Source organism: Actinia tenebrosa, unplaced genomic scaffold (assembly GCF_029948245.1).
Source record: "Actinia tenebrosa isolate PJP-AT-01 unplaced genomic scaffold, QUT_ActTen_1.0 PGA_scaffold0__85_contigs__length_37466705, whole genome shotgun sequence".
Taxonomy (NCBI): domain Eukaryota; kingdom Metazoa; phylum Cnidaria; class Anthozoa; order Actiniaria; family Actiniidae; genus Actinia; species Actinia tenebrosa.
The window spans coordinates 29,234,428-29,248,787 of record NW_028292569.1 but is presented as its reverse complement, the minus strand read 5'-3'; the positions used below and the strand labels follow the sequence as shown (position 1 = coordinate 29,248,787).

The window sequence follows — 14,360 nt, the reverse complement described above, 5'->3', positions numbered from 1 at the left end:
AACAGTTATTAAAAACTACCCATGATTGCGCAATATTTCTCGTGGCCGTTGATCATGATATTATAGCATTTGTATCTTGACATTATGTCTAAAGATACTGAAGGATAGTCCCTTTGTATTATATTCCTTTTTTTCAGGAGTCTTTTCCAATGCAAGATACACCATCTCGTTCTGCCATTTCCGAAGGACATGGACAACAAACAGTGTCGCAAAATCCAAATCATGAGCCATCTGCCGACGAAACCGGTAACATAAATATAACAACACCAAGGTTACAAATGACTGAAAATGAGCCACAATATGCTGATCTAGATCCATCCACTACTTTGAAATCGTCTATTTATCAAGGTCTCTCTCCATCGACGCAAAATGTCTCTGATGTTCAATTAAACCAGACCAATCCTTCATCTGCTGAACCACTCAACTATCAAAAGCTTCCAATAATAATGCTCCTCAAGTATACCAAAAAAGGATTGATTTGAATGATAAGTTGGCATCGTCCGCTAGTTAATACGAGTTCGCGGCGTAAACACTGCATATTAATGAAGCATCGTATAAAAGAATTGCATAGCCTTTACTCTGCGTATCCTTTCTGCTCACTAAAACTATCTATCTAGCTAACTAAATAAACAAATATATAGAGTGCATACCTTATATATCCGTGAAAAGATTTTCTAAGAAAATTGTACGAAATAGCGCGAAGTTTTCTAGTCTACTGAACTTACTAATTTGTGCAAGTTTGTGCAATTTCTTGCAAAGTTTTTAACGGATCGATATAAGGTATGTACTTTTTAATAAATAAACAAATAGCAAATACATTAATAGATAAAAGAACTCTAAGATATTTAGTCGTTAAATATTTAGTAAGCAAGGTGATGCAAAGAATTTGCAATTTAAGGGAAAAGTTAAAAGGACAGTAGATAACAAATATACTGCATATCGTGGCACAGCGTTGCCAAGCAATCAGGGCTTATTTGCGCTGTGCCCAGTCTCTATCATAGACTGTGATAAATTCAGAAACAATTGCTGATCACTTCACTTCATTTCATTTCCTGTTTTGTGCGCAATGTTCATCAGCTGAATCGCAAGTTTTCAATATCATTCTTTCTGGCTGACGGCACATGGTGGGCAGTATTTGACCACCATTTGGATCAGATAATGAGATTCAACAACTTTTATCAGCTGAGTGTGAAAGCCAGCAATACTCTACCATATGCATATTTGAATGTTATATATTATCTGTAAATGTTTGAATAAAATTGATAACCAACGTACCTGGCGTATGCCGCTACTGTATTCCTCTTACTCTTTTCACTCAAACTAGAACTACAGTTATAATTAGAGGTTTTCATAATTCGGTTCCCTGGGCTCTCGATCTGCTCCACGTATAAGATCCATCTTTTTCTGTAAATACGACTTTGAGTTAGAAACGAGATTTTTCTTATTTTAGTCAGAAAACATAAAAGCACAAAAAAATTCCATTAAGTCTCGGTTCGCCCTTCTCAGATCTCCGATCAACGACGTTTTCTGAAACAGGTGTACAAAAAATGATTGAAATTGCTTCCCTCGCAATGACCAAATCCAAGGCATTGGAAATAATAACAAAGTTGAAAAAACAAAAAACAAAAAAAACCAGGAAACCAAGGTATTCAATCTCCTATTTAACTATTACAAATATTTTTGCATATGTTTGGACTGAAGTATTCAAAATAAATAGCTATTATGATCGTTTGTCATTTTCCATTCATTTATGCACGGGCAGCGTCCCAAGCTCTGTTGTAGACTGTGAGATATCTACATATTTAAATGTCATATTTATCTGTAAATGTTTGAATAAAATTTACTACCAACTTACCTGATGTATCCAACTGCTTTATTCCTCATTTCACTCAAATACAACTAATTTATAGGTCTTTCATAATTCTAAGCTTTTCTCTGTAGAATAGTTGGGAAAGCAAGAGGTTCACGAGGCCATGGCCACTTGGCTATCGTCGTGTTGCACTTTCTATCCATTGGTGCATGTAAATACGACTTCGAACAGGAAATGTCTTCACAGGGGCAAGAATTAATAGTTAACCAATACATTTTTGCCATTAAATGAGATCCAGCTGTTGCCACAAGCTATCAAGCTTCGTTTTAGTTTTGAAAACCGACTCGAACAAACTCCATTTTTTTGGCTCTTTCTTCGGGTACAGGCGGACACAATACTCCATTTTACAGTTCTATTCAGTGACCACGAATAATAGTTCCTAGCCGAGGCTGGAGTTACGAAATTACGGACTTACGGATTCACGGAATGAGGACAACAGGTTTGTTAACCACTGGCTATAGAGCGTTTTCACGGGACGTCAGAGCGGCCATTATGGGGTACCAAAGCAATACATTTTCTATCCTCCGGGAATTGAACTCTTTTTTCATGCAAACACTGTGTAGAAAGTTTCTATTGTTTATGGCTGCCTTCTCACGTGAGTGAAAACGCTCTATCAAGTGCTACCCTCGTGAAAAAAGAACGTTACCGCGCATGATAAACTGTACTTTTGCTATGCGCGGTAACTCCAACCTCGGCTAGGAAATATTCGTGGTCACTGAATGGAACTGCCAAATGGATGTATTTCAATAGGAACAACAAAAGACCCCGTTATACAATAGAACGAAACTATCAAAGAATACAATAGGCTTGCTTACCAGGCTGAAAAATTTTCCATTTCCTACTTCATGTCAATCCAACGACAAAATCTAACGGCCAGGACTGGGGAGGAGAAATAATAAATAAGGGATACTTCTAGATTAGGTAAAGGATACTCCTAGTTCAGGTTAGGGATATTCCTAGTTCAGTTAAGGGATACTGCTAGCTCAAGTTAATGGATAATCAGGTTCAGGTTAAGGGATACTCCTAGTTCAGGTAAGGGATACTCCAAATTTTTATTTGTGGATTTTGCATTGTATTCGTGTAAAATATATTTTGGTTTTGTCACTTGTCTATTTTGATCATGAATTTATATTTGCGTATTTGTATTCTTGTAATTGGATCTATAATCTTGTATTTGGATTTTTGTTTGTGTATTGCACCTCTGGACCACTGTAAAAAATTAAAAATTTAAAAATTATTACCAGTGATACTTTCATTTAACTGCTTGAGTCTCTTTAAAAGATAAAAAGCCTTTCCTGGGAAAATAGTGATGAATTGCTAGTTTGAAATTAAATCATTCCCAAGAGAATGAATAAACAGAAGGCAAAGATAAAGTCATCAAAAATTGGATTGTGGTATGGAAACCATCAATTTTGGGCAATAGAATTCATGTGAGTTTCATGTGTTTTCAGTCTTTCTTTTATGGGTAAAGGTAATCAATGTGCCGTCTTAATTAATCTTTTGTTGTACTTTCTTGAGGCGAGCTCATGATCAGTGTTAATATCAATCACGTCTTTACTGTAACAAAGCTTTATTTGCCCCCTGAAAGCCTTAATGCTATACAATCCAAGATGGCCGTCTTATCGCCAAAATAATCCATTGGATGATTACATTCATACAATGACTTTCCAACGCGAAATATCTAGCCCATAAATGCATTATCTTAATTGCCATGACGAATCATAGTTTGAACATCCAAAGAATTTTTTTATTTTGAGTCCAGCAATAAAATTAACATTGATGCAGCAACTAATGGTAGCACTATTATTATTGACTCGATCGCTTTCTAAATATTATAAAACTAACGTTCAACTATTTTAACTTTGTTTATTTCTATCTCTTTTATAATATATGTAGCATATCATTTATCTACGAATACTGAATAAACTTTTTTCCTCATGCAGCTTTCCGTTCGTTTTCGACGGAAACTATAAAGTTTATAGTATCTTTCTAAAAGACTCTAAATTGATTGATATTTGATAATTGTTATCCGTAGAATACGTCATACGAGTAAGTATATAACATGTGCAAAGCCGTATGTTTTATGATGCAGTTACTGCTTGCAGTCCGAACGTTTTTCGAATCCTACTATGCCGGAGCAAACTAAAATTCCGAATAAATGCAGCATTTCAGGAAATGAGCTGCGCATGTCCTGAAAATCAGTCATAGAACAATATCATTGGTTTCCTGAATTAAATTGTTTGTTTTTTTAAAATTCTAAATCGTGCTAAACACCCTAATAGTCCTTTTGTTAACACGAAGAGATAACTAGCTAAAAACTAGTGTGAGCTGCATCGGTGTTTCTAATGAAACAGTAATGATAAAAGGGTAAATTATACACCGTGAAAAGATGAAAAAGAGTAAAAGACGACGAAGGACTAGCGTCCGAAACGTCAGTAAGTTTTTTCATTTTTTCACGGTACATAATTTATGCTATTATCACTTTTGTTAACACCTTGGACAATTATTCACATGTCTCTATCACCGCAAGCTCACCGTTTGTTTTGCTTGGATGCAAAGGGCATGGCTACCTTCCAAGATGGCGCGAGGGGATTATTGATTTGACTTGACTTGACGGATTTCCGATTCAGATTACTACCACCACAAGACTTGCTTGACTTGAAGGTAGGATTTCCATAAGGATTTCGACTGATTCACATTGTTTGTCTCTTGTAATAGTTTTAACTTAAAACTTAAAATTAACTTGTGTATCCAAGGGCATATGTCTTTGTGTCTTTAAAGTGCACATGAACCCTTCGACAATACTTTCAGTACTGATTCTACACGAAGTAAATAGTTGAATGGTAAAATATTTCTTGATTTGAGTGATGCGTTTCTAAGTTATGAAGGTTTATACTTCCAATATGCTAATGAGTGTGACGTCTATTAAGGCTTAATCAAATATACAAAATCGAACTGGTTCATAGAAACAGTATTTAAAAAGCATCATTATTTTACTCATGGTTTACATGAAAGCTATTTACAATTTTTATTTTCAAAATGGCCAGCATTTAGTATTACTAGTTACAACAAAAACACTCAAATACCTTACCTGACGTCATCATCGTTAACATATTGGAAGTATAAACCTTCATAACTTAAAGACGCATCACTCAAATCAAGAAATATTTTACCAATCAACTATTTACTTTATGCAGAATCAGTACTGAAAGTATTGTCGAAGGGTTCATGTGCACTTTAATAGAAACACTACACAAAAACAAAACCGCGTTTATTAACAGCCAAAAATTCCGAATATTTGAATTTTGACTTGTTATTTCAGTGTATATACAATTCAATACTTTTTTTAAGGTAACGCTTTGTGTTTATAAATTTCAGTGTTTTTCATGAGTGAACGAACTATTTTTGTGACCCAGAACATTAAATATCCGTGTATATGCAATTTTCGTTTAACCTATTTTTGCTTTTTAATTTTAATATAAATTAAATATTGATTTTTTAAAACTTGTTCGGCATGATTCAGCTAAAATGTCCCACATGTCCGAAACAATTTTCTACATTTTTGAGCTCTGCTTTAAGTCCTAACTCGTGCTCTCTTTCTTGTGCAACTTCAACTCCTGCTTTCTTATTAGTACTCTAGTCAGTACCTCCTTTCTAATTAGTGCATTTCAAATTCGTCTTAGGATTCAATAGAGGCTTTGCCTCATCACATGAAGGCAGCCATGACAGGTCTAATCTGTTTTACATGAGAAAGAATTCAGTTTCCCAGGGGAAAAATACTCTATTGTTGTGCCTCCTGTTATGGCTGCCATCCGGTGATGGTGCATGCAAAGCCTCTATACAGAATGGGTGGCGGGATTTCATTTGTGATACTGTCGAATTATTGCTTAGAACTTTTCTAACTGTTTCCTTTCATAGAAGGTGAACCAGAGACAATATCACTGAATGAAGGAATGCGTAATACCAGTTTAAGTATAAGTGAAAGATTCGTTGAAGAATCTCAACGAGGATTGACTTTCTAGATTGACGTGACTTGGTATTTGCTGTCGTTACCGTAAAGGTGTCTTTCTGAATTTGGCGATGATTCGTATGGTTCGGGTGATGGGGTTCGTTCATTGTCGCTACTCTTTCTGCTGAGAGAGATCTGTTCACCATTGGCAAGATCAAAATCAGGCGACTCATCGCTCTCGTTATTCAAATTCATGAAAGCATCCTAAAACAAACAACCAAACAAGTCATAGTTTACCTAATACTGCATCTATATTTTTTATAATTATTTTGTTTCATACTATCCATCCATTCACAACCATTATTAGTTTCATCTTTATGTTACCCTAAGTTTTGGCCCTCCGACTTGAATTTCAGAGAAAAGACGAAAACATTTAGGACGAAAAAAAACGTTTTAGTACTACGTTCACTTTGGCAAACATTGAGAAACCGCATAGTCACTGCCCCAACAGTGAATATCTCATAATCATTGGGAATTCAACCAATCACAGCGCGGGATACCCTATATATATTCACGTCTAAAATTATAATAAAATAGATTATGATAAAATATTATAATAGATAGAGCGGATGCAATTAAACCGTGAAATAAAATCAAACTAAATACAAACTAATAGTATCTATTTAGTGACTTATAGTACACTCAACAAAATTACTCGACTCTGATTGGCCGAGAGGAGTACAATTATAGCGTTAATTGTACTCCGTAGGAGTACCGAATTAAGTCGCTATGGAAACACGGCCAAAACAATGTCAAAACAATTATTTTCTATCATTTTGTACTTAAAAAGCATATAAATAAGATTTTAAAGCCGTAAGAACTAGTCTTTTTTATGCATTTCAGTTGCACGATGGACTGAAAATCGGCCGCCAAACAGGCAAAGATGAACGGCGTCGCTTCGCATTTTTTACTGAAATTTTGTTGAGTGAACTATAAACAAAAAATCGCTTAATCTTCTCGTACAATTTGGAATTAATAGACACTCGTAATGTTTTGAAAGGTCTTTAATTGCACTCGCCTAAAGGCTCGTGCAATTACAAGAACTTTCAAAACATTACTCGTGTCTATTAATTTCCAAATTGTACTTGAGATCGTGCGATTTCCTATACTAATAGTTGCTATCACTCAACCGGAACATTCATCATACAATAAAGACAAATCTTTTGTTTAATAAATTTTCTGGTTGAGTAATATTTAAGCAATAGAAAACTTTTTCCGTGTTTACATAGCCTGATAGCAACACGAGGGGAGGTTGGGAGAAATCGAGACAGTTATACAAACCCGAGACGTAGTCGAGGGTTTGCATAACCGTCGAGAATTCTCCCAACCCCCCGAGTGTTGCTATCAGGCTATGTAAACACAGAGAAAAAAGTTTTCTATTGCTTTTATAAAATAAATACTAAGGGAAAACATTACCACTTGCAAGAAAATAAATCTTTATTTGAATTTGATTCTCATATCAAAATACAAATTCTCCATACATCACGAACTTCGATCGTTAGCCAATCAAATTTTGTGTAATAAACGCCAAGGAGGCAAATGTGAAGCGAGAAAGAATCGCTAGCTATTTTAAACATTTATCATTCTAAAACTTTAAAACAAATACAAAATATTGATTATCTTTACGAAAGTGATCAAAAGTGGATAACTGTGAATGGAATTCTCGGTTGAAAGAAACGTGTTTTTGCTCAATTTGACAGCGAGAAAACATGGCAGCGAAGTTGATTGTTTCGTCTTGCCTCGAGAAGATATTTTGTGGAGCTGAAGAGCTATCGCTGGAAAAAGTTTGAAGCTGCTGACTGTTTCCTTGAAATACTTGTATTCTTTATCGGGCGGTGCATTTAAATCATGAGAAAGCACGTCGCTGAACAACCGCAGCGGTCCTGACGGAGGACGTGTGTTGTAGCTCCTGAGGGAATTCTCTTTGCGGTGACCAACGAGAGATTGTCATGATATTACGATCAGAAAGACCTGCATGAGACCATGGGGTTATACCTGTGGCCCTGACCCAAGTCAAAATTTGGAACTTCGTCTTCAAAATACTTTTTGGGGGCGTTTTTTTCCTCGAAAGAAATTGTAAATTTTTAGTTTTTGAACTTGTACCGGGAAAACAGGAAAGTTGTGACGTCACAACTGTGTTTACATACCCTCATGCAAACATGACTATCAACCAATCACAGCGTGCGTACTATTTAATTTATTTTATAATGACTATTAGTCACTAAAAAGACACTATTAGTTAGCATTTAGTTTGGTTTTATTTCACGGTTTAATTGCATCCTCTCTATAGTTTTACAAAATGAATATAAATCGTTTACTATTGTAAACTTACCTTATCAAACAATGGGTTTGTACTTGAAGGTCGGATCATTATATCACCGTATTGCAAGCCATTACGCCTATTGAACAAAAAGAAAAGAGAGAGAAAACATTGGTGTCTTTTGTACCTTAGACTTTGCATACTAAAAACTGTTCAGCGGCTTTGTCTTTCATTGTTGCTCTCAGAGCATGCGCATGGTTTCTTTTTATAAAAGCACTTGAAATATTCACTTACGCTAAAGTACCATTCCCTGTGAATGTTTGGAAATCACTGGGGAAAAAGAAGGATACACAAATAAACAGTAAATTAACAATAGAGGATGGATGGATGGATGGATGGATGGATGGATGGATGGATGGATGGATGGGTACGTCTGCGGAGTGGTGGAGTGGTGGTAGCATCATAAAGTATGCAAAGGGATGGCAAGTTGAGTAGAGGGGTCGGCAATAGATTTATTGCCGATTTTTTTTACCCAACTACTCATCCATCTATCTTCTCTACCTTTCAACTAGAACTTAAGTTAGTAGTTTGAGTTGAGTAATATAATTAAAAAATAAAAAGTTTGGACACGAGTTACTTGAATTTGATAGCAGTATCATGATATTCTAACACCATGCACTTTTGTATTATAATTATTCAAATGACGTGGCTGCAAGTCATACCTTTTCTCGTCATCATCTGTCGCTCCCCAGTTATGACAAGGATCCACCCACATTGGATTTGATCTATCGATAAAAGGACATCAAAAAAACATTAATTTAATGAGTTAGCCTTTTGGGTCTATCCCTTTAGTCTATCCCTTTTGTCTCCGGCAGAGCCAATTAAAACGATTTATAAATACGAAAGTAAAGTTGTTCTAAACTTGAATTTTGAACATTGTCCACAGTAAAGGCTATATTGTTCTTTTAACCAGAACTGTTATCTTGTGAAATTTTGATCTGAATTTTTTCAAAAGATTTTTTTTTGCCATTTTCCTCTTGTGGCATCCCTTTTATTTTTCTCAGCGCTAGTGGGAGTTTCAGCTAAAAAAACCCAACATTATTATGTAAAAGAGCCTAACTGTAATTCTTTTTTCTTACCCTGTAGTATCGTACAAATTGGTATTTGGCAAAGCAGAAAGCGAGCTGCCAGGAGATGGCTGTGTGCTACCTGTGAACATTAAATATTTTGAGAGAAATTAGTTGACTAGATATATCGATGGGTCTTTGACCCACATCTCCAATGCTGGGTGTTTGAACCAGAACTGGCCTTTGATAACCGATGCTTAAGTATCCAATATGTATACATTCAGCACGTCAAATAAATCAGTCAGAATTCTATACAACAGTTTTTTTTAAAGATAAAAAGAGGAAACCCTAGACTGAGGTTTGGCAATAATTACAGCTTGTTTAAAACTAAAGCCCTTGACAAACGCTCCCAACAATTAGCAAACATTTGATCCAACATATTTGACCCAGCATTTGACCCAGCATTTGAACCCAACATTTGACCCAACATTTGACACAACATTTGACCCAACATTTGACCCAACATTTGACCCAACATTTGACCCAATATTTGACCCAACATTTGGCCCAACATTTGATCCAACATTTGACCCAACATTTGACCCAACATTTGGATCAACATTTGGCCCAACATTTGACCCAACATTTGACCCAACATTTGACCCAACATTTGGTTCAACATTTGGCACAACATTTGACCCAACATTTGACCCGACGTTGGACCCAACATTTGACCCAACATTTGACCCAACATTTGAACCCAACATTTGAACCCAACATTTGAACCCAACATTTGAACCCAACATTTGATCCAACATTTGATCCAACATTTGAACCCAACATTTGAACCCAACATTTGAACCCAACATGTGACCCAACATGTGACCCAACATGTGACCCAACATTATCCTCATATGGACGCCTCTCAAGAGGCTCTTAAAAATCATTTTGGCAATAAACAGGCTGGGCACAAGAAAACAAAACCATAATTGAGTTGACTTGAGTTGCGCTGTGGTTACTATGGTTTTTATGCCCAATTAAAAGTTAATCAGAAATGGGTCCTGCAGTGAGGAAAGTTTATGAATGTTTATATAATTAAAATTATTTTGTTGAAAGATCATCACATGGCTTTTCAGTGAAAGGCAATAATGTAAAAATTACATTCAAGTGTAGCGTTAAAGGATCTACGTATAGAGTTTTCGTTTGTTTGTTCGTTTGTTTTTGTTTGTTTCCTCCCATCCTCAACTTTTATTCTTCCGTGCAAAGCAATTATGCTACGATGACTAAGAATCGCAAAGTCATTTTCATTTACCTCCATAACTTGCAGCCGTTGCAGCCCGTAGTTTTCGTTTTTGTCTAAAAATAATAAGAAAGAAAAAAGCATTAGCATGAACTGTTGTAACAGTGTCAGATTGCAGCACTTTAAAAGAAAGATGGCTTTCTTAAGAGATATACAAATTTTAATAGTGTTCTGAATCAATAAGCACGAAATAGGGAAAAATAATCAGCCAAATAAGCTGCACAGGTGGTCTTCTTATAAGTCGAACAACGTTTTATTTCGTTCATGTTATTACTATTTTTTTCCATAAAAGAGAAAGACATTTAAAGAAATACGTCTGAGATAAATAGTTTGTGTCAGGGTAAAGGATACACCACTAGGTTTTTACAGTGAACAGTAACATGACAGTATTAGTAACTCTGTGAGCAGCTTAAAACGAAGCAATTGTCAACCTAAGGAAACTGAAAAATTATGAAAACTCAACAACGTCACGAGTTCAACAAACCACTCCAAATAGGCATGTTGTTACAAAATAAAGTATTAATAAAATGGGCCTGCAATATATTGCAATTAAGCGGAATTTTCTATCTAAACATGCGCCATTCACGAATCAGGAATGAAGGGGAGTTCATAAAGTTCTAAAAATGAAGTTCGGGTTAATAATGTATTCACCTAAGGGCTACTAATTAATAATTTATTCATTCAAGTCCGACAATCTTTTATTGGTGCCTTTAGATGTAAGTGATTTGTCAGTGTTGATTAGGTTTGTTAGAATTAAGTGCATATAAGTTTCAAACTGGGCACTTTATTTCATTTTATTTCATTTATTTTTTTTGTGTGTGTGGAACGAAAACAAAAACCTAAACGAAGCTAGAGAGGAATTTATTTTTTTACAATTTCTTTTAAGATAGGACATTGAATTCCTAGATGTTCCAGAAACAAACGGGATTCAATTCAATTGAATTGATCGACTGCAATTTGTTGGGTGCAGCTGTGAATTTTAGATTAAACAGGCCTAAGAATAACACACCTTTGATGCACCTTCCAAAAATATAAATTACTAAAAGCAATTCATAATTGACATTCAAAAGAAAAAATACAATTTAAGAAAAGGAAAAAAAAAACAAAAATAAAATTGTTAAGAAGAAAATAAAAGCAACAAATAAAAGGGAAAAAAGAAAGATGGAAAGTAAAAGAAAAAAATCCGAAACAAAATAAAAACATCAACTTAAACATCAAGATAAAAAGCATTTACAAGAAAAAATAAAATAAATACAAAAAGTAAGCAAAGAATGAAGAGAGATGCGTGAATAGACTCATTATCGAGTTCCAAATTACCGCTATCTTCCTTGATTACAGACTCATGTACTCAGGGACAGCCTCGTATTTGTGTCTAAATATTCACAAATACCAACGGTAAAGTAAAGAATGCACAACTTCAACAATACAAGCACTTCGAAATTCTACGGATCTTCGCTGGAACACATGAATATTCCGCACAAAATCGAAGCTAAGTCTGAGCAACAGACTGGACTCGAAACTGGAGTATTTGAATCATTTTAATATATATATTTACTAAAGCTTTTATTATTTGTCTTTTAACTTGTTTAGAAATCACGTTTTATTTAAGTATGACGTTAGCATTTTATTTGTCAAGTGCATTTTTACGAATATAGTGTATCTTTGTTTTATCCGTTTGAAGAAAATGCGTGGAACTATGTTACTCTGTAGCCAATACTCTTGATATCAAAATGGGTGGAAAGTACTTTAGATATTTAGACTTCGATAGATAGGTTTAAAAATGTTAGACTTCATGATAATGACATACATCTCTACAAGAATATTCATTTTTTCATTAAGTAATTAGTAATAATTTTTGTTTAGATTTTTACATGAAGCAAGATCATTCTACGATTATAAATACGCTTGAAGTGCTTAAATTGTTCTACTTTAGTTAAGATTTAAAATAACTCGTTACAGAAGCCTTTCCGGTTTTACCAGTTATTTCCATTTGAAGAATGTTATACACTTGTTTCAATAAAGTTAGTCACCAAAAAACCTAGAAAGCTGAGATCACTGAGGATCATGGGAAGCTTTTAATATCAAACAAGTAAAGCTTTTGATACAATTTGCAGCTTGAGGATGCTCAGAAGAGGTGAGACTGTAACTGGTAAAATATCTAAAATCCATCAACAGTTATCAAAGCGGTTGAAACATGTAAAATGTAACTACCTATGATCCTTGTTGGTCTCAGCTTTGTAGCTTTTCAGGTGACTAACTTTATTGAAATAAGTGTATGTAATGATGAATATTAAACTGCAGTCTATAGCCTTGTTTGGTCAACGACAATAAAATCCATCGACGATTTTCGTCGATTTTCCTTCCAAGTACCGTTTTCAAAATCAGCATTGAAATGTTTCTTTCTGATGTTATCATCGTGTATGTAGCCATTGTTAGTCCTTGCCTCGTTTTGTGAACGGTATGCTCCCCTGTGACTTAACGAGTACGCTGCCCGCATTTCGTCTCTCTCTATTTCATACCTAATTGATATATATGCAGGTATGTGGTGACATTGCAATCAGATCTACGTACGATGCACGTAAGGATAAAAGAAATGGTTTCAATGAAGGGAAGTGCGCCGACAACGCACACTCAATTGAAGTAATTCAGTAAACAGGCAGAGCAACGAAATCGCAAAACATTCCCTAAGTTCTGAAGTCATTGTAGGGCTATCAGATAAAACCAACTTTCTTTAGTTAGATATAGAAATGAATTTGATAAGAACGCAAAGAGCCAAGTAAAGGTAAAAAAAAAAAATGAAACACAATTATTTTGCAATCGTGAGTAGTTGCTCCTTACCTTTTACGTAGAAGGCAAACGATACAAATAAAGATAATGATGATGATTAACAATAGGAGTGCTAGACCAATGGCAACTGCCAATTGTACGGGGAATGATGTTCCTTTTGTTTCGGGTACGTAAGGCTAAAGAAAAAGGAATGGAATCAGAAATGAAGATAAAATGATATATGAGCTGTTTTATAAAAATAAAGTTGAAAATACAACAAGAATTATGTAAGGCGTAAACGTAAGAAGTAGAAAAAAACAAACCTTTATCTCTTTGATTTTCCATTCATTGAAAAATGCCTTATTACTTGACAGCTTCTGATAGTTCTCATCTATTCTCCTGTTAGTAATTAAAAAAATCCACGAAATGGCAGCCACGAATAGAAAGATTTGCAAAGCAACTATGAATTACCTTATAACTTCATCCCTGTCGACAATCTTCTTAGTATTTGGGTCCACTGCATGGAAATATACAGCAGTCCTACAGATTGAAAATACATACGGATGACATCAACTGTTATCTGGTATGGTAAAAGGTCGTTGTCTTACCAAGATAAACAGTGGATGGGTAAGAATGGCATCAACTGTTATGGATGGCATCCGCTGTTTTCTGGTATGGAAAGGTCTTTACCTTACCAAGATAACGTGGCTGGGTAGGAATGGCATCCACTGTTATGGATGGCATGCACTGTTATCTGGTATGGTAAAAGGTCGTTGCCTTACCAAGATAACAGTGGATGGGTAGGAATGGCATCCACTGTTATGGATGGCATCCACTGTTTTCTGGTATGGTAAAAGGTCGTTGTCTTACCAAGATAACAGTGGATGGGTATATGATTATTATATGATAACACTATAAATGTATAAGAATACACTAACCTGCTGTAGTCGTATTTTCCATCTTCTTTATAGAAGTTAATATCATCAATGTTGATGATTAATCCAGTAATGTTTTGAAGCACCCTTAAAAACATCAAGTACATTTCAGTGCTCTTACTCTCAGCTGAACTAGAAATTAATGCTTTCCAA

At 35.1% G+C, this 14,360-nt stretch overlaps 2 protein-coding genes across 6 annotated transcripts in view; one reads left to right on the top strand and one right to left on the bottom strand.

Moving 5' to 3' along the window:
- Positions 1–1,274, top strand: part of LOC116306629 (protocadherin Fat 4) — a 35,672-nt gene extending 34,398 nt beyond the window's left edge. For all 3 annotated transcript variants that reach the window (XM_089039362.1, XM_089039365.1, XM_089039361.1), the window contains one exon: positions 138–1,274. In XM_089039362.1, coding sequence (XP_088895488.1) covers positions 138–482 — 345 coding nt within the window. In that variant the 3' untranslated portion in view covers positions 483–1,274. The remainder of the gene's footprint in view (positions 1–137) is intronic.
- Positions 1,275–3,595: 2,321 nt separating this feature from the next.
- The window catches only part of LOC116294277 (protocadherin Fat 4), a 49,190-nt gene continuing 38,425 nt past the window's right edge, over positions 3,596–14,360 (bottom strand). For all 3 annotated transcript variants that reach the window (XM_089039352.1, XM_089039351.1, XM_089039354.1), the window contains 10 exons: positions 14,211–14,294; positions 13,744–13,812; positions 13,596–13,671; positions 13,345–13,469; positions 10,519–10,562; positions 9,279–9,348; positions 8,862–8,924; positions 8,434–8,469; positions 8,212–8,278; positions 3,596–6,083 (listed from right to left, as the gene is read on the bottom strand). In XM_089039352.1, the coding sequence (XP_088895478.1) occupies positions 5,889–6,083; positions 8,212–8,278; positions 8,434–8,469; positions 8,862–8,924; positions 9,279–9,348; positions 10,519–10,562; positions 13,345–13,469; positions 13,596–13,671; positions 13,744–13,812; positions 14,211–14,294 (829 nt within the window). In that variant the 3' untranslated portion in view covers positions 3,596–5,888. The remainder of the gene's footprint in view (positions 6,084–8,211; positions 8,279–8,433; positions 8,470–8,861; positions 8,925–9,278; positions 9,349–10,518; positions 10,563–13,344; positions 13,470–13,595; positions 13,672–13,743; positions 13,813–14,210; positions 14,295–14,360) is intronic.